The sequence below is a fragment of the Eucalyptus grandis genome, chromosome 7, assembly GCF_016545825.1.
Source record: "Eucalyptus grandis isolate ANBG69807.140 chromosome 7, ASM1654582v1, whole genome shotgun sequence".
In the NCBI taxonomy this organism is placed as follows: Eukaryota; Viridiplantae; Streptophyta; class Magnoliopsida; order Myrtales; family Myrtaceae; genus Eucalyptus; species Eucalyptus grandis.
In genome coordinates this window covers 44,212,331-44,235,990 of record NC_052618.1, presented here as the reverse complement: position 1 = coordinate 44,235,990, position 23,660 = coordinate 44,212,331, and the positions used below count along the sequence as shown (strand labels likewise).

At 38.2% G+C, this 23,660-nt stretch overlaps 1 protein-coding gene across 1 annotated transcript; it reads left to right on the top strand.

The window, feature by feature from the left end:
* Positions 1-14,035: 14,035 nt before the first annotated feature.
* Positions 14,036-20,756, top strand: LOC104453632 (65-kDa microtubule-associated protein 6). Its single transcript, XM_010068242.3, has 12 exons — positions 14,036-14,874; positions 15,945-16,148; positions 16,969-17,235; positions 17,806-18,021; positions 18,101-18,256; positions 18,338-18,497; positions 18,592-18,743; positions 18,891-18,978; positions 19,059-19,132; positions 19,210-19,284; positions 19,445-19,795; positions 20,412-20,756. Exons 1-11 carry the CDS (start codon positions 14,800-14,802, stop codon positions 19,781-19,783), a joined length of 1,806 nt encoding a protein of 601 aa, XP_010066544.2. The 5' UTR covers positions 14,036-14,799; the 3' UTR covers positions 19,784-19,795; positions 20,412-20,756.
* Positions 20,757-23,660: the final 2,904 nt, after the last annotated feature.

The window sequence follows — 23,660 nt, the reverse complement described above, 5'->3', positions numbered from 1 at the left end:
TATTGTGTCTTGGTATTCAGCTAATATCCATTTGATCGGGAACTTGAATTTTTTTTTTTTTTGGTTTGTAAAAACTTGGATTTATTTAGAGATCAATTTAGGATGATTTTTTTTTTTTAGACTTTTGCATGCGCATACTTCAATTTATAGTGGAGTTGTAATTGATTCTAAATTGGTCGCTTGTTTTTCCACGATTTATAAGTGCACTCTCAATATGGAAATTATATTACAATGTTTTTTTTTTTTTTTTTGGGGGAGGGAGAAGAGGGCATGACCGTCGAGGGATGATCAACTCAAGAAAGGTAGCCGGAATCTACACACCCTGTCAAGGGCAGTTCTTAGAATTTGGAACCGGATATTGACCCAGTTGACCATGAATTAGTCTGGGCCTTTTTCTGTTTAATTTTATTAGCTATATAATATGCACATTTCAGATATGAACATGAATGCAATTCTTTCTATTTACCCATAACATACCAAACATATTCAATTACCGCAAATAATTTCTATTTAAAAAAAAAAAAAGTGAAAAAACTTACTTAGAATTATGAGTAATCGGTATCCTTTGCCGATTCCAAGTGCAAAGTAGAATTGACCGATTCAAAGTATAAAGCTAGGAATCAAACAATTAAGATTGATTCTCGATTTTCAAAATCGAGAACCAAATTAGTCCCCTTAAACATTAGCCCGATTGATCGCCCTATCATTGCCTCTTAACCCTTGCTAAGGTGTTGCCACCCCCAATGAGGGTTGTAGAAGGCAAGGATGCCTCTTGTAGCACACCAACTCCCTATTTTGCCCCTCTCTCTTTATGCGAGGTTTGGCGACCTCACTTGAGCATGGAGTGAGTTGTTGGATTCCATCTATACCTAGTGGGGGCTCGACCTCGCTGTTGCTAGGCAAGGGGGTCGTAGGACCCTCATTTTGGTGATCGAGCTATTGTTGCTTCCTCCCAACCGTGTACTCTCTCTCTCTCTCTCTCTCTCTCTCTCCTTCTCTTTTGTAATATTTAACTCTTAACAAACACAACATTGATATCCTTGATTTAGTGATGTTTATAACAAGTAATCAACATAAGAACTTGATTGAGTAATGTGAAAAGACAAAACTTGAGAGACCCATTATCAAATTTGACATCGCATTTCATATATTTTACAAGAATTTATAATGATTCAAATGTCAGCTAATCACTAAAACATAATCTACTATATAATAGAAGATATTATTGCCTCTCAAGTCTAAAGTTCATTTCACATAGAACCAAAACTAAAAACGCAATGGTCATTATGAAAGTTTATTACAAATCTAAACAAATTCTTAAAAAATTTCTTGTTGGAATTTCGGAATCACTTGGATGTAAAACAACAAAAAGATAATGCTGCTTATAGGGCAATAACAAAATATTGTTCTAATGGAGGTGCGAGATATGCAGGCATAAAGAATGCATCCGTGAAGACTACCATTTTTGTATATCAAGCACGGAAATCCTTGTGAAAGTTTCGGCTCCCCTTAGGATACACCTTGCAACCACCAACCGACGATCCTATTTTTCTCCTGCCGACGTGGAATTGTTTTTTGTTTTTGGGCTGGAAATGAGGAATCGAAAGATGACGACAAATTCTTTGTCTTTTCCTGGACCATTTTTATGTTTTTTCTTAAGCTTTCCCCCTTTTACCAGCTGGATTCATGTTTGCTTTGATCCTGGCTGTCAATGCGCAGTTCATCAAGTACGGTCGGCCAGCCCACCTCTAAAAGCGACAAACATTTATCTCGATAAGTCGAAGACTTCCAAATAAATTAACTTTCGGGAGCGTGCGTGCGATTGGTTCGATGAAGAGACAGAAGACACGGGTGGGTCAGGCCTCCTTTCGGCCTCATGCGCTCGCCACCAGCTGTGGGTGCGGCGGCGGCGGCGGCGGCGGCAGCGCCGATGCTCGTGGCCGGATGGCCGACGTGCCCGACGTCTCTCTGCCGCCTGAATAAACAGCCTGTGCTATAAAACGAGCTATTTTCTGCAACTCGAAGATAGCGCCATTCATAAAATAAATCAAACATCTATGGGTGCACAAATAAACAAGCCCGTATCCGTGGTAATTTATCACATCAGTCCAAAGTGTACTGCAAGTCTGCAAGTCAACAAGAGACACCAATCATTGCTGCAATTGACTCTTCCAAACAAAATATCTCTAAATCGGCTTCGGAATCAAATTCATTTTCTTCTAAAAATTTGCAACTTACATAAATCCAACTTTATTTCAATCCTTTTGAACCGATTAGCATTTTAACATTTGGTATTCATGAGCTCCAATGTCTGTGTGATAGCAGCATAATTATTCATCGATAACCTAAGTGGCCACTAAGCAATCGATCTAGCTAAGAGAAAAATGTTTGGAATGACATAATTATCCGGAGAGTAATATTGCTAGCTTGGACATTAGACAACATGCATGCTATTCGTACTCTTTGAATATATTAGACCTTATTATAATATTTGAATATTAAACCACCCATTTTTTTTAAAGTTTACGCTTTTATAATTAGTAGTGGTCCTGTTGCACAAATGATACCAAACCAAAATCTCTTGATACTTTGGCAATGTGAATTTAAAAACGAAAATACTCATATGGTAAATGGTTGTTGGCGTGAGCTGAAATCCTCTAATTTGTAGGGGATTTTATTTTATAGCCCCTAATTCGTATGGGATTTTATTTTCCATCTGATTTTTAGAGGATTCTATTTTCCCAATCTATAGAGGCTTGACTTGTAGAAGAAGTCCTTCTAATTGTGTACATATGAGCCTGTACATACTTGATAATTAAGGGAGAAAAAGAACAATAAATAGACGATTGGGAACGCTTACTTGAGGATGTAGGCACATTATCAAATCCCATTAATTCTTGTGTTTTCTCCTCTTCTTCTTGACGTGCATTTAGATTGTTAACAATGATAACTCCAATAAATGCTACAACTTAATTTATTCAATGCTACATAAAATTAGTGAACGAAAAGCAAGTCAAAAATTGAGCGAGGAATACGGTCGCGACATGTTGTATCTAGCTACAGTATTCAAACAGTTAATGCTCGGATTTGTGCCATTTTACAGCCTAAAAAAATCTCCTCCGCTCTCCTCCTCCCACCGCTATACTTGACTGCAACCTCCTTTCTGGTTCTAGTTCCATGCGCATACGTTGTGACCAACCTAGGATGAAGGACAATATGAGGACACCATCAAATCGACCTTGGCCTCGATTCGAGGTCACGAGGGCTTAACGCTGGCCTTCATCATGATGTGTTTCGTCGGGCTTAATCATCGACGAAAGATTTTTCACCAATGGTAAGATCTACAGCTTTCTAAATTAATGGGGTTTGATGACAATTTGGACAAGAACAATGGTTATGGCTACTCTACGGACTAAGAAACTATGAAACTAAGAGACTATGGAAACTAAAAGATTAACAGGTGAGGAGCGGCTATCATTCAAATTCCAAATTCTATTTACCTCCGAGATTCTAGGCCTCAACTTGATCTTTTAGTACTGCGAGTCTTATTTGTGAGTAGTTACTGCTCGGCTTCGTCTGTATCCCTTCGCTCTTCCTCGATTTTGTGATCGGCTGGTGCCTTTCCTTTGTATTAAATTTTGACTTTTGCCGAGTGTGATTTATTGATAACAATGCAGCTCTCTGTCGACGATGCACCAAAAGCTTTTATCCCCACTTAGATATTTTTGGGTGTTAACACTATGCACAAAAAAAAAAAAAAAAAAAAAGACCCAGATGGCTGTAGACTTAAAAATAAAACAACGGATAAAACTCACCCTGACAAATTATTTTAAAATCATCACTTTCTTGTTAAGAAAAAAATATTTTTGTTCAATCAAATCATATATCATCAAAGTTAGGATCAATCATACTATTTGACAATAATATCATAATGCGCAAGTTTCTCGTCCTAAATTTGTTTTTCATACAATTGACTCATAATTGGTACATTTATTGGTTGATTTGACCAAAACAAAGAGGAAATTAAAGTGTGCTTTTATGTTTAAAAAATAAGTTGAAAATAAAGAAAATATTCATTTATTAGATTGAAACAGTAAATAGAGACGAACTTTTGTTTGTTTGACAATAAAAAAAAGAGAAGAGAAAACTAAGCTATATAAAATCTTATGTTTGTTTGGCAATAAAAAAATAGAGACGAACTTTTAAAAAATGACACTCGACGTAAAAGTAAAACAACCGAGGCATCCGAGTTGGAGTTGAACCCTCGACTTAGTACTTGGAAGTTCATGCCATAATCATTAGTATACTAATGCCTCTTCTTTCATTCAAATCAATATTTATATAATGCGCGAGTGAGTGGATTGGATGATCAATCGTTGCGTAACATGTTTGTCATAAATATTCAAGAGTTTTTTGTTTGGTACACCATCATAATGTTTTCATAGATATATTTTTAAAAAAAAATTGATACCTATTCTTAAATGCTACTTTGGATTACTATTTGGAGAACTTCTAGCGGGTCAATCACAACTTGCACTTCTGAAACGACTGAACAAAGATATGTGTGGACCTCATCATTGATAATATGGTACTTTTTTCCCTTTGTATATGGCGGAGGACCTTCCAATTTTTCCCTTGTTTTTCCCCCAGCTTTCAATGGTACGTGGGGAGGAAAAAGGACGGGATCGTGCTTCGATCATTTATCAGTTTCCATTGTACCAAATTCTACTGCTACCAGATTCCTACCGTCATAAAAAAAAGAAGAAAAAAAAAGGAAGGACAAGGGCAATATGATGAGAGCGGATCACGTGAGAAACAACTTCCTCGAGAGGAATGAAAGGATGATTTTTCAGGTACGTGATAGACGCGGTCGAGCTTTCTAATCAGAAGTTGGATGGATGTGAGCAATCAATTGACAGTGAAAATGTCAGTTTGTTTGGTAAGATGTCACGCTTTCATCGTTAAGGTAAATGAGTTCACCGATGCTGTCTTGAAATGGAATCCACATGTATAGTCTGGACAAGCACTGCCGTGCTTATTATGTCTGTTTCTCGCTCAAGTTGCAATCAAGAAAATGATTATGGGTGCTTTCACAAAGTGCCTGTGTATATAGATGAATGACAAGAGCGATATTTTGTAAGGCCGTACAACAATAAGCTGATACCTTATCAAGTACAGATTTGGGAAAGAGTAAGTTCGAATCTATTAGAATACCGAGATTAACTTAATTTCATTTTACTCCAAAAGTATAGTCATAAAGTCATGATCGACCATCCATTGAGTGGAGTCCACGTGGATCTCATCTAATTTACATGCCCAAATTGAGTGGACTCACTTGGATTATGTTTATTCTAATACCGATCCTAATAATTATTGGTGTCGCTACCTCGTTTTGTGACCATAAAAGATGTTGAGCACTTTGATGGTCGCAACTTTTTTCCGGACTATCTTTTAGTGAAAAGAAGAGATTGCGAGTGAGAAGTACAAGAGGGAAATGTTGAGATTTAGTTTAAGTTGTGTCAAAATAGTACTGCATAGGGAATTGTTTTGATGCAGAAAAATCAAGGCTTTTAATTAGCTCATAACTCATTATATGAACATTTTGAGTAAAGACAAGTTCAACTATATATGTTGACAAGTTTGAATTTGGCAACTCTCATTATGATCTTTTCGAGTGAAAAAATCAAATATCTATTGCATGTCCTAATAGGAAAGGGGAACTTTTTTTTTTTTTTTTAAATGACAAGTGAAAAGTGTCGAGTTGTGTTAGAAAGTATATATGTAAATTATATTAACAGTCTTGCATCAAAGAATTAATATTGCATGATATTATCAATACATCTTACATGCTATTAACTCATTGACTTAAGTTTTAAAGTAAATATGGGTTTAATTAAATATGTTGACCAGCTCGAATTTGAACTTTATTTTGGTGACCTCCTCGAGTGAACATAGAGGCTTTTGTTGTGTGCTCCAATAAGAAGAACATAAATGGCTAAATAAATTCGAAGCATGGATTACATAGCTTAGATTAACACCACGTTTTCTAAACATGCAAATTTTACATACTAAACCATACTCTAAATTATCTTCGAAAAATAAACTTAACAAACAAGCATGCACGTTGTAAGAGAGGTTGGTCTCTGGCAGTGGCCCTCCCGTACGTGCTCTCCCGTACCTCGCTACAGATATTAAAGCAGCTTATGATTTTCTTCCCATCCACAATGATCTAAGTCACTCACTTCATTCTCGTCACTTGATTCAAGTCCGCTATAACATAGCTTAATTTGGAAATTTTAAAAAAGGGGATCGCTTTGGTAAAGGGTAATGATGTGAATTAACGTTTGAAGCTTTAGACAAATTTCTAATGATGAGAGCTTTTCTGCTGTCAAAAATTGCATCAGTATAATTGTTGTCATCCTCCGGGAAATTATTGCTGTCCTAGCATCATTAGGAAAGCTACCCTTCAATCACAGAAAAGGCAATGAATCAATGAACAGGTTTTACAAGTCAAAACCCAAGATAATGCCCTTTGAATTGGGCAATGGCAAGTTAGGTATATCACTATATTCCTTACCAATTAATTGGAGGAGGGACCATAAAATATCTCAATCGAACCGAGAATTCCAGCACAAGCTCAATACGTGCTCGTCAGCTACATCAGTATCCTCAGAACTAGAGGTGCTAAATACACTTCATTGAGTTCATACAATTAATGTCTCGTTATCAATCCTACTATTCTCACCGGCTTATCAATGCTTACTATTGAAAAGTCCCTTTTAATTACTGTGTTGTTTCCAAAAGCGATTACGTTTCTCCACCTACTAAATAGAAAGAGACTGTTGACATTTGGGGATTTGGATTTGATGGGCCAATTAATCTTTGATTGGTCACTGTTTGATTTTCTATTGGAACAACCGCAATGCAGTGCTACATGGGGACCATCGGATGGATTTTTTCTAGTGAAAAATCATTGGTGTGGTTCATATTCATATCAAAGCGGGTCCATATCATAGCTTATACTACTGGTCCAGCCACAGTTCCCTTGTCCTTGTCTTGCTCTGCGTTTGTTGCTATATATTTTTCAATATGCAATCATGGGTTGTAGCGCAACAACATTTCCCTCTCTCTCCCTCTCTCCACAATGATTATTGCAATTATACTGACTACGTGACTATTTGGTAGGAATATTTATATGATGAGGATACTGATGATGTAGCGTGCACCTAATCTACCAAACTAACCACCATATGGAATAAATTTTATGGAAATGGAGGGTTGAGATAAGACGGTATTAATGCCGGATGCATCCAAAAAAATGTCAACAACAGGATATACGTAGAGCCAAATTGTGGTTGCATGGCTTTTTAGGGTTGCCTTGGTCTACAAATACATCCTATGGTGGACCACGAAATTAGGGTTTTTTTGCTACGTACCCAACATATATTCCTTGCATTAGTAAATGCACGTCGAATTAAAATCGCAAACATCTAGGGTGCAGTTGAGTCATTGACTCTTGGCTCTTGATGAATCGTTGTCCGTGAGCTGGAGTTCGACCATTTAAGCGCCTGTCTCACGAATATTTATGCAATACAGACAGCGATATACTATACGAGGAATGAATCATGAGATGAAAGATTACTAGATAAAGAAGGGTATCATCGGCCTACCTTTGGAGTTGTAATGATATCTATAGCAATTATGGATACGCGACTCGTGAAAAGTTATTTTTTTAGATGGTGATCCGAAGAGAAGCCTTTGCTGCTAACCCGTGGGGAGGCATGGTTGAATTCGCATGCGAAATAATTGTGAGAAAAGCGATCGGTTTGCTGAAATTTTGAGAGTAATGTTGACTCGGTTTACATCCTTTGAAAAGCCCATTTCTGTCGGGCGAAACACTTGAGAGGATATACACGGGTGTGATAGTTGAGGTGAGATGATGAAGTCTCCCTTCGAGCACGAGCATCTATGTACGAATTAAGTTGTTTCTAATCCTTATTAAGGTGCATGCGTGAAAGTATTAGATGAAACAAATCTCGCATCAAGAATGTGATGTAATATAATACCGGTGAGCACTTAGTTCATTGACTTTAGCTTTTATATGAATACCTATTCTAGTCTGGAATTGGACTGGACCATCCTAAAAATAAGTTCAGTTCCAAATTTTGAGTAAAGAACCATTCGAGAGTTGGATTGATTTTGGAACCATTTTCATAAGGCTAAAAAAGAAGAAGTAAAAACCCTAGTTTCTTTATGCTAAGGTTTTATATAAATTTATTGCAAATTTAGATAGAATTTAAAGCGATAATTTTATGGATGAATGAAGGATGGATTGTTATAATTTATGTTTTATGTTACATATTTGAACTTTTTATTATTAATAATTGTACGTGACTATGTTCATCTTATGAATGATTGTTTTTAGCATATAAGGATTTATGTTGTTCATTTTTACTTTGAATCGTTTTATTATTCATATTATTTTGCTGTAAAAAATAATAACAAAAAGAAAGAAAAAGAAAAGTAAGTTCTCAAGTAAATCTTGGAATCAAACTGGAAAACACAGTAAGTTCTGAAACCAACTCCAGTGCAAATATGATAGATTTCAGGTTCCAAAAATTAAAAGTTATCTCTAACATTATAGGTTCTAAGTTCCAAATCATGAGCCTACCAACCTTGAAATCCATTACCCCTACTGCATTGGCGATCCTCTAGGTAAAAAATTGAGTATTTGCCATGTGTTTCCTATAAGTGGTATTTAATCCAATTGTTTAATAAGACTTGGTCCAACATATGTGGAGCTTGGAGTTGAAATAATGTTGAAGTGAGAGGATACCAAGATTAAGGGAGACTGGATCTAATACAAAAGACTCGCACATAAGGAAGATAATTGTTAGATGCAGCAATGAGGGCGTTAGGCAAAAGAAATCTTGCTTGGATATAATGCGTAATGTAAAGTCGTTAATATATTCCGATTAGTTTACAACTCACTAAATATATTTACGAGTTTGGATTTGAACTTCCTCTCGATCATATTTCCAAGTGAAGGTACCATATTTATGCGACATATCTCCAACAACCTTGGTTTCGTGATTCCTAAGGTAGGCTCTTTTGAAACTTAGCGTAGTGGGCATTGTAAGCACTATACAAATTTTATAACGCCTGGGTGGCGTTTGTGACTTAAGAGCCACCAACACCTTTGTCCTTCTCTCTTCTCCTCTGTAATAATAATAATTAACAACAACAACTATAATAATAATAAGCATTTGGAGACAATTGCTGAATACCATGTCGCGCAGATCAAGAGGTACAAATTTCGCAATAAGTCTTAATTTCTGTCAATTTTACGGATGGAAACAGAAGAGTGAGATCAGAAGACATTTTCAAATAAGGCCAATGGACTTAATTAAGGTGACCTTTACGTTTGGAAAAAGAAAATCAATATGCAGGAATCTTGCTATGGTTTGTAAGGACACATCACGTATGACTAATAAGAAACGAAAGTCTTGGAAGTTTTGACCCGTCAATAAAAAACAAAAAACACTAAGGCAAGCTACAAGCCTACTTTGAACTGACTGACCGACCCATCATGTCCTTTGTCCTCTTATTTTCCATTTATTATACCAGGGAAGATGAAATCGAGACAACAAAAGATCTGTAAGAGACAATAATGATGTCTATCTTATCTATCTTATGTGCTAGAGAGAGAAAGAGAGGGTACTATATAGATTAAGGTATTGAGAAAAATGCTTAATATAATAGAAGTGATCCATATATTAATATTCCAAGCAACGTCAAGATCATTAGTGGTAAGTAAAAGGATCAGACTAGGTTGAGAACCATCTAAATCGGATGAAATCGGCCAATTCTTGATGGTTTCTATGGAAATCGGTCTATTTTCTAATTATATATATGTTGATTATTATATTTGAAAATCCTAATTAAATGATGAAGTGGAAGAGAAGAATCTATCTCTCTGTATGAAACCAAAAAGGAGTGAAGTTCTCGACTAATATTTCTAACTGATAATTCACTACAACTGTGACTAAAACACCACTAGCAAGTAGCAATTCATTAAGATTGAACTCTTTGATAATTGTTGCTTCCAATACCGACTGAAAAGCACAAAAAACGTTGTTATTGGTTTGAAGATGTCGCTTGCCTTGCCATTGTGACGGGATGAAGAGCTTCAACTAGTGTTATTTTGCACTCCCTGTTGCTCGTTATGGTTCAACTTCCCATCGCATCGCATATCTCCTAAGGTATCGTCATTCATTGTTTAGCCACCACGATTGTCGAACTTGACCAGAGTCTCCTGGCTGATGAATGTGACTTGTCCTTTAAGCAGAAGGTGTTCGATGAATTGCGTAATAAAGAAACAAAGGGTGAGACCATTTTGAAACAACAAGCAGAGGAAGATACACCTAGAGAAAATCTCACAGGCAGCTGGTTCCTAAACCCACTCGAGAGCCGGTGTGTTGGGTCTTCGGTGAGTTCGAGAATTAAAGGGCGGTTCTTGATTTCAGTGGGAATCGCCTTGCTCGAGAACTAATTACCCGTAAAGACCATAACTCAATTTTTAACAAGTGGGTTATACTCAATTTCCAACAAAATTCTACCACATCTCTTAGAATGTGGTAGCTAATGCACTATCAGATTGTCTCATTTTCTTTATCAGAAAAAGCTTCTACTTAGTTAATATCCTTTTGCTTTAGTCATTCAGTCTCTAGGGGGAGAGCTATATCGATGTTTTGATATTCTTTTAGTAAATTTGGTAAACATATATCGCATTATGAAATATCACCACAAGACTCAAAAGTTGCAAGGACAACATCCCCAATTTTATTAAGAGTTTGCATCTTGTCATTTTTATTTTATTTTTGTGGTCACAAACGTGTGTAACTTATCGTCTTAAAAATCATAATATCAATGCGATAACAATCCATTGGATAGCAAAATTAAAGGAATGTCACTCTCACAAGATACCATAGCCTTCATGTTACATATTTCTCTGAAAGAGTTAATTTTGATAGTGCTTTATAGATGGGTATAATATTTTATAGAATCCAACAATTCCTAAACGTAATTTTTCAAAATGAAAGATGACAACGGGTTTTTTATGCCTTTGATCGTGACATTGATGTGATTAAAATATTAGGGACAGGATCTTAGGCAATTATTTTTGGTCTTTAGAATCAAATTATATATGAATCTTGCATTGCATACATATCAATAATCGCCATAAACTACCACATGATGATGATGAATGTACATAATAGATCATTATAGAAAGAATAATTGAATCTTGAGCCAGCTCATAATTGAAAAGCACCTAATTTTCATTTGACAAGACAAACGAACTTGATGATTATCCAATTGCAACTAATAAAAGCTCGAGAGATAACCAATTTAATGCCAGGAAATTAAACCAGTTCCTGCATCCACAAATATAGTCAGCCTTTGCGGGCTTCGACTGGTCCATCGCAAATAAAAAAATAAAAATATAGTTATGTGGTATCTGAAGAGAAACACACAGAATCGAACATCATTTTCTTGTCTCACCTGCATGCAAGAATCCCATTTGAAAAGAAGAACTCCAACAGCTTCCAAACTGACAGATAAGAAAGTGTGCTCTCTCTTTTTTATTTTTTATTTTGGTGCTTTATTTATTATTATTATTGTTTTTGCTTTTTCAGATGAGTGCTGCAAAATTCTTTCCTTAGTACCAGAAGCCCACCAAACTCAATCCCTTTAATGATCGCCAGCTCTGTGGGGCCTTTGCATTCGCGCATTAGATTACATAAATCTTATCTTGTCCAGCTTTATTAAATTTATTCTGTCCTAACTGATGCTGAGAATAATCTTTAACTCGTGTACCTTCGAGGTTCATAAATAATAATATGTCTTTACGCATAAATATAAATGAAGATTCCATATATACGTGCGTGTAAGTGTTCGTGTGTGGGTAGTTACTTGTCGTGTCTTCTTCGCATCAGCCAGTTCAATCGACTTTCAGTCATAGATATAATTATTACCATTTCAAAAGAAGAGCACCCAACTTTTCTATCTTTCCTTCCCTTTTCCCCCTTGTCGGGACTTTACCATCATCTGGTTAATTCCCTCTTCTTTTTTTTTTTTTTTTTGGGTCCATCGTGCATGGGTCACCAGCATGTTTTGAGAAATAGATTATCACGGATGGTTACTAAAATGATACTAAATTACATCACCGAAGGGTAGTATGGAATTGAACCTAAATAAGTCCCTAAAAACCTTCATCTTGACCTTGTTCGGACCTCGGGATCATCCGGACATAAAATAACAAGAGGGCATTCCCTTTTTCAAGGAAGAAAAAAATGCAAGAGAAATTGGGGGTGCAAAGTGTAAGGATAACGACATGTTAAAAAAAAGAATGCATTTGTAAAATTCGTCATCCGTACGATGCAAACAGAACATTGACATCAAAGTCACAATGCACGATATCTTATTAAAGGGATGAGACATTTATTTGAATGTAAAAATGGTGTCATTTTGTCGAAAATAATCTACATTATGTTGCTACCATTACATGTATGACAATCAATGATGACGATTGCATTAGCATGTCCGGTAACTTAGGTAGGATTAGGCATTAGAGGACTATTGCATTTTCTATAGAATGTTTAGGATTATATAGGTTTAATTAAAAGGATGGGGACTCGATCGGTATCTTATAGTACATGTACGACTGATTGTGAATTTGTTTCTATTGGAAAGCTAGAGAGAAAAAGGAAATAATGAATGATGAAGGAATATTTTAAATTTCCCTCTTTATCTGTCAGTTTGAGTAAATGTGAGTGAAATGGGATGCATTAATAGGCCAAATTTAAGCTCTATCTTGATTATCTTCTTGGAGATATTGGATTTGCATTTCGAATGCTAATAAATGATACTAACGTTGAAACAACACAACTGAAGTCTGATACCTTCGAGATAGGAGTTTGTCAAGACGGAGTGCAAATCAAAGTTGTTAACGTATTTAGTTATAGCTACTTTCACTTAAAAGGTATAAGTTAATGGGTTATACCCCAATTGAACTTATTAACTCCTCCCAACTAGTCCGATTCTTTGACTTGGGACTTCTTCTAACAAAATTAACACATGCAAATCAATTATCTCTCATTTCACATGTGAGCTGGGTATTTTGGCTTTTTCTTTTCAAATTCAACCAGCATTTCTCAACTCAAATCTCTTATGCTCACCTTCATCCCTAATTTCTTTCTCCACACCGAATCACGAAAGTCGCCGTCAGGACTGTGATACTATTTCAATAGTTACGAGCCCTCTATGATAATTTCGGAGGAGTTAAACGCGCCGGTGACCCCTCCGCCTTTCTTCCCTTAAAAAGGGTCAAAGAAAAGCCGGATACCCTTCTTCTTCTTTTCAACTCTCCAAGTCAAACTACCGATTTAGTCAACTGTTTTTGGCCTACATGTCGATCCCGTCCGCATGTGAAATTCATGAACGGAATAAAAGAACGTGAAATTCAGCAAGGTCCAATTACCCTTTTCCCCCCGTATCATGCGTCATTTATGAAAATTCGGAAAATTAATTAGGTGGGCGACGTATAATTCCGAGTCACATGCTCAACTCACCAAACTCCCCACCTTTCCACGAAAGGAGAATATGCACTTCGATGATTTTCCCCCCTTTTTCCTTAAATTAAGGAATTATAAATAATTAAAAGGAAAGAGGTAAAAAAAAATCAGCAGGCAAAAAAAAAGGAGGAAAAATAACAAAAAAAAAAAATTCACCGTCCTGTGCATGCTTTCGTACGTCAACATCGACAGCTACTCGAGTCAATACACGAGCCTCACGCGCCTCCGATAGCGCGTGGCCGGGACGCGCGCCGCCAGTTGGCGCCGTTGCGTCGACGCGCCGGAGACGCGCGTGGGGAAAGGTTTCCCGAACCCCACATTTTCCCATAAATTTTTTTAGATAACAATAATAATAATAATAATAATAATACTCAAAGCGACCTCCACTTTCTGCTCTAGTCCTGAACCAGATCGTCACTGAGCAAGAAACAGAGAGAGAGAGAGAGAGGAAAGAAGAAGAAGAAGGAGGAGAAGGAGAACCCTACAATGGCTAACCTGCGCACCCTCTTTACAGGCTACGGGCCCGGCGCATTTTAGCCTAACCTCCAGACCCTGAAAAAGACTCACTCCCCCTCCTCTCTCCTCCCTTCCTTTCCCCCTCTTTTCTCTCTCCTGTCGGTTGGAGTTCGGATGCTTGTTAGCTCTGCATTCTCTCTCTGTCTCTGTCCCTGTCTCTCTCTAGAAGATAGCTTTACCTGAAGGGCCTTTTCTCGCTACTGTCTTCGCTTACACGGATCAAAGGTCGGTTCTTGGGCTTCTGCCGTGGCTTACCCGTTCTGGGTTCGAGCCGTCTGGTGGGGTTCCCTTTTAAAGATTCTTGCTTGGCGCTGAGGGAAGCGGAGCAGAGCAAGGTTGTGCTTGTGGGTGTGCGTGTGCGTGTGTGTGGTTTCGAGCTCCAGATCTGGGGAAGAGGGGTTTGTTTCGAGCAATGGAGATAGGGACGGGTGCTGTCTTAGCTTCTCGTGGCGTGACGCTCGCTTGAAGTCGAAAGAAGTGAGGGCCGATTTTGGTTTCTTGGAAGCTGCAAAATTTTGGAGCTTTTCGATACTCTGTTCTTTGTTGGTTCTTTGTGGGGGCGGTGGAGCGAAAACCCTGGTGGGGGGTTTCCTATTTTACGCTTCTCTGTAGAGAGAGAGAGATAGAGAGGGAAGAATTGGTGCGAGAAATGCTGGCGATTGGCAGCCCTTCGGGCGGCTTGTTTTCAAGCTCCAGCTGCAACACTATGCTCGGGGAACTTCAGGTCTTTCTTCTTACTCTCCTCTTTACTTTTCTTTCCCGGTGTTCTCTTCTCCTTCGTGGTTTTTACTGTCTTTGGGTTTTTTCAAGAGTCTTTGGGAAGGCTGCTCTTTGCTGAGGAAAAGGAAAATCTGTGCTCTTTTTAGTGGAAAATCACTTTTAAATGATGGGTAGTTTTTTCCATCGCTTTACGCTGTTTTTAACTCCGCTAAAAGAAGAAAGCACTGATTTGCTTTTTGATGAAATCATTGTTTTGTTGGTCTAATTCGAGCCGTGTTATTAGGATCCTCGTTTCTTTAATCCCTAGGCTAGAAGAAGAGTCGTCTATCTACTTCCTGCTAGTCAAGTAATTCTTCCTGTAGTGTTCTCTCTGTTCATGAGGATTTCTAACTTCTTTTTTGGTTTATATACTCCATACATTTACTTTCAAGTTTCGTTAAGTAAATGTCAGTGACTTGAAATATTCTTTAGTGTAATGAATTCTAGAAGTTTGGCACTGTATCTTTTTTTTTTTTTTTTTGGGGGGTTATTTTGGGTTAGGTTTTCTTCATTTCACGTGCTGTGACCGTGACTGCAAATCGATATAGCTGTTTGGATTTCCGAATTGTGAATTAGCTTCTTGGCGAATTTAAATTTCTTTTCCTTTAATGAAATTGCTTTCCAGTTTCTTCGTGTTATCTGTTTTGGAATCGATTGGACTCTTGGGGAATTCCCCTTCTTACCGGGATAGATGTGAAAAGGAATTTTGGGTGGGTCATAGAGTACGGGTTGACCTCAAGTTTCAAGGGAGGTGCTTTTGGCTAACATCGTTCTTAATAAGGCCGACAACACAGTAATTCTTGACTGCATCATTGTAAAGGGCAAGAAACTACAATCAACATATTAGTCCTATAGTTCCTGGACTGTTTTTAATTATCCTTTAAACTGAGGGGAAAGCTGTCAAATTTCTGTTGAACCGAATGGGAAATTCTGTTTGAGTCAATATTCAAGCAATTAGTAGTTTCTATAGAAAGAGTGTGCGAGTAGCAAATACATCACCTTTAACGATAGTGAACCTGTTCTTTCTTGGACCAGCAATTATGGAATGACATTGGAGAAAGTGAAGCGGATAAAGATCGCATGATTACAGAGTTGGAGGCGGAATGCTTACAAGTTTATAGAAGAAAGGTTGAGGAGGCTGCCAATGCCAAGGCTCGTCTACATCAGTCTGTTGCAGCCAAGGAAGCTGAGCTTGCAACACTTACAGCTGCTCTCGGAGAACTTAATATTCATTCGCCTGTAAGAGGAAATTACCTGTAACATGTGATTTTGTTCCACAATGCAATTTCAGTAAAAACCTTTTTCCTGCCATCAATTATTTTTCCTCCTCTTTTATGTGTTCTCTGGCATGTTGTGTTGTCACCATATCATTAACATTGAGAAGGTAATCAACACCATAAAAGAAATGTCCAAAGCCCACATTTTTAGGTATGTTACTGATATGAAATATGGCACACTCTGTCAAGGGCATCCTGTTTACGAATTTGGGTTGCTTTGTTGAAATGTGGATGGCAGTTGATCCTCAGTTGTCTGAGGAAAGATCAGATTGTAAAACAGAAATCTTATGCTGGACGTCAACTGGGCCATTTAGATGATCTGAATTTACACTTTTCTATTGTACAAGAGAATGCTGCTACTGCAGAAATCTTTAGTAGAAGATTGACAGGTCAGAAAAAGCACTGTCATGTACAAAGCAATATGAAGAAATTAATGTTCCCAAACACTTTCTTGAACTAACTGAAATATATGTAGTATGGTGTGGTGGCTGGATATTAGGCTGCTTGATTGCATGGTCCATCATCACCTAATTTCGTTGACAAGTATGCGGCAGCATGTAAGATGGATATAAATATAATTCTCATAAGTATATGAATCCACACAGACCGTGACTTATAGCCAATTAAACCAATCCAAAGAGAACTTTCTTGCGTTGATCAGCGAAATAATATTAGAAATGCCACAGTTTTTTAGCTTAGTCTGAACAAGACTGGCAGATATCTTTAGATTTCTCTAGGCACTTTTCAGTTGCTTATGGAGCTGTTAATACAAAATGTTACAGATTCAAGCTGAGAAGAGGTCAGCATCATTGAAACAGAAACTTGCTTCTGTGACTCCTGTGGTGGAAGATCTGAGGAAGAAGAAAGAGGAAAGGATAAAACAGTTGGCTGACATACGGGCTCAGATTGAGAGGATCAGTGGAGAGATATCGGAGTATGGTCATGCAAGCAATGGTGCAAGCAGTAGCCTGAGTCTGGATGAAGAAGACTTGTCCCTTAGAAAGCTTTCTGAATATCAAACACGCCTTCGCACTCTTCAGAAGGAGAAGGTATATTTTTCTTGACAATTTTCGCTAATGCTCAATACTCCTCTATTCTTTTGATTTTTCCCTGGCTTTTTTGAGGCGTAAGATGAAATACTTAAGCTAGAATGCATGAGTACTTTTTGTAGTCCTCTGGAGATTGAGGGAAAAATGGACCTCTTCTGAACACGTCAAACCAATATCTTTGAGCACAAAGAATAGCTTTGTCAACCCTATGCTAAGATGAAGAATTTTAATGAATAAGCCGGCTGGTGACATGAAATGGGGGGAGTAGATTTAAGAAGAGAATAATCGGGGAAGAAACAATGTCTAGAAATTTCATTTTCACTTTCAGCTTCTGTCGAGAGCATGTGAAGGAGCACCTTAATATAGGTTCTTTAAAGAACGATAAATAATTAACGGAATCAAATGCACTAATACGGACTAAAACTGTAATTCAGCATATTTTTCGCACTACATGTAGTATGAACATAGATGCATATATGCACAATTTGTCAATCTTGTGCAGTGTTCTGCGTATCGCTTGATTTCTTACCATTCTCGACTAATAGTTTGGTTATACTTGTCTCTTTGCAGTCTGAACGCCTTCAGAAAGTTCTAGAGTACATAAACGAGGTACATTCTCTCTGTGGTGTGCTTGGATTGGATTTTGGAAAGACTGTCAGTGAGGTGCATCCAAGTCTGCAAGGTACAGCTATTGAACAATCAACAAACATTAGCGATTATACCTTGGAAGGTCTGGAACATGCCATTCTGAAGCTGAAAGCAGAACGCAAGGCTCGAATCCAGAAAGTAAGCTGAATCCTTATCGTTTCAGATCAGTCGTTAATCTTGGTTCTCACATGTTTCAATCTGTATTGTTAATTTACAGGTCAAAGATATTGTTGCATCATTATTTGAATTATGGAATTTGATGGATTCCTCAAATGAGGAGCGGAGTAATTTTTCAAGGATCACATCCATCCTCAGGTCTTCGGAAAGTGATATTACAGAACCAGGTGTTCTGTCAATGGAGATAATTGAACAGGTTCGGAATGTGCCCTGTTTGTTGGTGTGTCCTTTTCTTTGATGCTATGTCTCTAATAATAAAAGGAAACCTTGCGGCCAGGCATCGGCAGAAGTGGATAGGCTCACTACTTTGAAAGCAAGTAGAATGAAGGAACTTGTCATGAAAAGAAGGTCAGAATTGGAAGATTTTTGCCAACTTGCTCATATTGTACCTGACACTAGTACATCTGCTGAGAAATCCAATGCACTGATAGATTCTGGTATTCTCTCTCAATCCTTGCCTTAGTGATTCCCTTTCTTCCATGTAGCGTGTTTAACATGAGAACCTTAAGTCACAAATTCTGCACGTCTCAGGTTTAGTAGATCCTTCGGAGCTTTTGGCAAATATTGAAGCACAGATAGTTAAAGTAAAAGATGAAGCCCAGAGTAGAAAAGAAATAATGGATAGAATTGACCGATGGCTTGCTGCCTGCGAGGAGGAAAACTGGCTTGAAGAGTATAACCAAGTAAGCTTTTGGTCCTAGAAATGCAATCCCAAGCCAAGTACTTATAGTGTCTAATTATCATTACCGGATGAATATAGCAGAAGTTGGTATTTCACTTAAACGTATCATTTACCAACCTTTTCCTACTTGTTATGTGCTTGCTTTTAGGACGAGAACCGATACAATGCCGGAAGAGGAGCTCATATTAACCTAAAACGAGCCGAACGAGCTCGAGTGGCTGTTAGCAAAATTCCAGGTGTTTGTCTCATCATATAATTTTTTTACCCCAGTTTGGTGAACGACTTGTTCCCGTGGCTAAAGAGCTGTTCCATGCAGCAATGGTTGACAATCTAATAAACAGAACACTGGCATGGGAAGATGAGAAAAGGGCTTTATTCCTTTACGATGGAGTGAGTACTTTTGCAATAATACTTTAACTCACATTCTGGTTCTTTCTGTTAATTTTCTGATGATGATGTCTTTAAAGGGACGACTGGTATCCATACTCGACGATTACAAATTGACCAGAAAACAGAAAGAAGAGGAGAAGAGGAGATGCAAGGTAATGTGTCACGTGTAATATCTGAGTGAAGCTCATATTGATAAGAAAAGTTTTCTCTGATTCGACAATAACAAAATTTTCTTGAAGAATTTAAATATCCCTAAACTGCATCGGGAAAGAAGTTTAGAGTGAAAAGTTTCTGAACATATTACTTTTACAGGGCCAAAAGAAGCTTCAAGATTTGCTTCTAACAGAGAAGGAAGCCATGTATGGGTCTAAGCCTAGTCCGAGAAAAAGCAACAGCTTCAGGAAGCAAAATGGCTATTCTGCTAATGGGAACGGATCCATGACTCCAACACCACGCCGTAGTTCAATGGGAGGTGTAACTCCCGAGCTCCTCACACCAAGATCATATTCTGGACGTCAAAATGGACATTTCAAAGCAATGAGAAGGCTATCCACTGCTCCACTGAACTTTGTGGCCATATCTAAAGAGGACTCGATGTCAACGTATACGTCTGTTTGCGGTTCCGAACTGGGGTCTCCTCCACATCTCTGAAAACCTGCGATGGTACATCATCTGTCCCAAAATATGCAATTCAAAATTCTGCATGTATTTTCCTTCCCTAGTGAATAGTTTTTTTTTGGTAAGGCTTCCCTAGTGAATAGTTATACTGCAAGTAAGTTAGAAAATAAGTTATAAAATCGAGGCACCTCTTTTCTATCTTGTCTATGCATTCTCTTTGTTAAAGACACCCTTTCTTTATCTTTTGTTAATGCTCTCTACTTATTGTCATCCTTTAGTGCAAACTCATTTAAACTAAGTAGCATACGAGCTCTGGAATTTAACTAGCCTACTGGCTTATCCATATTTTAGAAAATCTAAAAGTAAAGAATGAAATATGGGCAGTGCGCGCGTGTGTTCTGTGTTCCTCTTTTAAAAGAACAGCATTAATTTCATCACAGCACAGGAGGTTGGATATGATTGTCCTTTCAAGTCAATATCATCTATGTTTCCATTCTCTTGTATATTCATCAGCTATGGCAATCTGATGACAACTTCATCACCATTGATGCTAATTATGTCTTGGAGAGAGTTGATTCGTCGCGTTATAATTGTTTCTTATACGCTAATCCCCTCTGAGGATCTAGACTTACAGTCCACGAAACATCTTTTCTATTTCCAGGAAAAGATACTTGTGCTGGAGATTCAGCAGCGACCTTGTGAATAGCGAAGGAACTGTACACAGTAGCTTACCATTGTACTTTCTCAAAAGTGATTGAGTGGGTTAGCTGACAGTTGAGGATGTGAATCAGGTGTTTTTTTCTTGAGATTCTAGAATGAGTTAGCGGTTCTGTGGATATGATGTGGCTTTCTTTTGGTGACTGCAAGTTATTGTTTCATAGATTGTAGGAATATATGGCACGTGAAGTAGTGAAAGTTACAATTTATTTTGCGGGATTTTTTGTTATTCGGGAGTGTTGAATGTACATATATTCATCGTAAGTGTGGTTGATCTTTGCTTTTGTTATTGTCTGCTGCATGCTCTGCTTATGTTCTTAAGCTACTTGGATGGTTCTCTCCTCTTCTTTTTCCTCATTGATGGAAATCCTTTTATGATTGTACAAGGAAAAATTTGGCAGTGCTGGAAAAAGTTGTTGGATTGCATAGTTTACTGCAGTAGCTTTTAAGATATCCTTTTATTTTACTAAAATCTGAGTCACCGTAGTCAATTACTGTGTCTGCTGGACTACATGATCACAAATTTATTAAAAATGTGGTTCAAGGCTAAAAGGCACATCCGGTCTTGAATTTGAGTCGAACTTGAATCTCGAACGGCAAAATCTAAGTTATCAGTTTAAAGCACGAATTTGGCCAAACACACTCCCGAGAAGGTAAAATTCAATTAATTAAGGCAATCCTGTTTAAATCAATGCTACGTTGAGCGATCATAGAAGGCCCCTTAATTTATCAGCTAACGCAATCTTGGCATTTTGCAAATTATCGAGGGCTCAATGTCGCGTGACGAGTGGTACACCAGGCGGTTACAATATAAGGGGCTGTACCGACGAGCCTGTTGAGCCTGTTTTCAAACAAAGATTGGTAATTTACTAAACACAAAATTGGTAAGCTTTGACATTAGCTGGTAGCTTAGTGACGGTTAATTCGCTAAATACTCTGGTAATTACGAGACAAATTACTAGCACTGCTTTAAAGTTACTAGTCACAATCTGTACATGCTTCACTGCAAGAAATGATGGAATCGTCCGCAACAAAGCATAGGATGTTGAGTTTCATCAAATTTTGTGGCATGGCTCGGGTTAAAAAGGATGAGCTGACGCATTGATATCTCGATACGGTACTGACAACTTAAATATAACTTCGCAACTATGCAGTGATGACATGTCCTCTGCGTCGGTCTGACTGGAATTTCGGCAATAACAGAGCATTCATCGTTCTCCCTTACACGTGTATTTCATCTTGAAGGACGATAGAAAGAGAAAAGAACATATTTGAATAGCAGTGAATACAACTCGAAGCTTCTGTAGCAATCTCCCCCCATCATGAAGAAAAGGGAAGTGCTGGGTTGGCATGACGTCTCTGAGGTTGGATCAGTTCATCTTACAATCTGCAACCATGCTTCAATGCTAGAAAGACTTGGACCTATCAAACAGAAAATGCAGGAATCTGTTTTGATTTCCCACTTACGGCCAACATTCATTCTCGTGTATGCATTGAATGATTGAGAGCACGAAGTGTTTTTTTTTTTTTTTTTGGTAAGAAGAGAGCACGAAGTGTTTGTCATAAGTAACAGGAAAAAGAAATCAGAGAGAGAGAGAGAGAGAGAGAGAGATGGAATCCTTAATAAATTAGCTCCTTGTGTCTTCGAAATAAAAAAGCTCTCTTGAACCAAAGCATGGTAATCTCGATGATCCTATCCACCGCCCCAAAGCAGGAGATCCTCCAAGGCCGTTTCCTTCGAAGGGAAAAGTGCTAAAAAAGTCTTAAACCTTTTGTATTTATGCCAATTTAGTCATAAACCTTTTTTTAATGCCAATTAAGTCATAAACCTTTCTACGTTGTGCCAATTCAGTTCTTTCCAGCCAATTTTGGTTGGATTTTGTTGACTGGACGCTAATTAGCTGACGTGGATAATTTTTAATAATATTTTAATATTTTTTTCTTCTCCTCTTCTTTCTCTAGCCGGTCGCCGGACCTCGGCGGTGGCCGAGGCAACCGCTAGCGAGGTCGAGGTTGACCTCGCCGGCCACCTTGCCGGTGGCCACGAGGGCGGCCTTGCGTTGGGCGGCAATGCTTGCCCTCGGCGGATTTGGCAAGGGTTGAGCCTCACTCATGGCCGGCGAGGCCGCCTCCTCGCGCAGCGAGCCTTGCCAGATCCGGCGAGGGTGAGCCTTGCCGCCTAGGCCTCGAGGGCAGCCTCACGTCGGGCGAGCAAGGTTGAGCCTCGTTGGCCATGGGCAAGGCCACCCTTGCGGCCACTGGCGAGGTGGCTAACGAGGTTGACCTCGACCTCGCCGGTTGTCGCCTTTGGTCAGCGTCGACCCGGCCACGTTAGTCAGCTAGCATTCAATCAGCAAAATTAGGCAAAAATTGGCCGGAAATGACTAAATTAGCACAGCGTAAAAAGGTTTAGGACTTAATTGGCACCAAAAAAAGGTTTAGAACTAAATTTGTACAAATGCAAAAGGTTTAGAACTTTGTTAGCACTTTTCCCTCAAATTGGGTTAACGCATGAAATGCAACCATTAATGATTGGGTCCATTAGTGGAAATGCAAATGTATTTGCTTATTTTTACAGGGAGATGGATCTTACCACAGTAACATTGATATTGGCAAACTAAGTAGATATACACGATGACAAACTATAAAGAAAAATATTGTTGTTCTATAGATTCTGTAGATCAAGTTTTTATCCGAATCATTAATCGCGTGGGTCTCATAATGATGCCCCAGGATCCGGATAATTGTGTTAGATACCTGATTTCCCAAGAGAATAGATGTAACGAAGTGAAGTTCTCTCTTGGATGCCAGAAATATTTTCTTTAAAGTTGCCTGCTCTCAATGTTACTGGCCGGCAATTTACTGAAGATTGCTAAAAGTTTTTCTATTCACCTTCTGAGCTTATTAATGGATTATCCGGAAAGCTAAGCTGCATGTCGCTACCAATGGTCTCTGCGATATCAAGGAATGCAAGACTTAGAGAAGGAAAACTGACATGGAGAGAATGAGAATATGTTTTAGTTGTTGCCAAGATTGCAGAGAAGGAAGCATGTTGATGGAAGTTGATCGATCCTTGGCTTTCGAAAGGTCAGCACCAGACAGGTGCAATTAAATCGAGTACGATTTCGATATTTATTGCAACTCGTCAAGTTAAGCAAAACCCAGATCATACTTATTAGTGAGATTCGAGTAG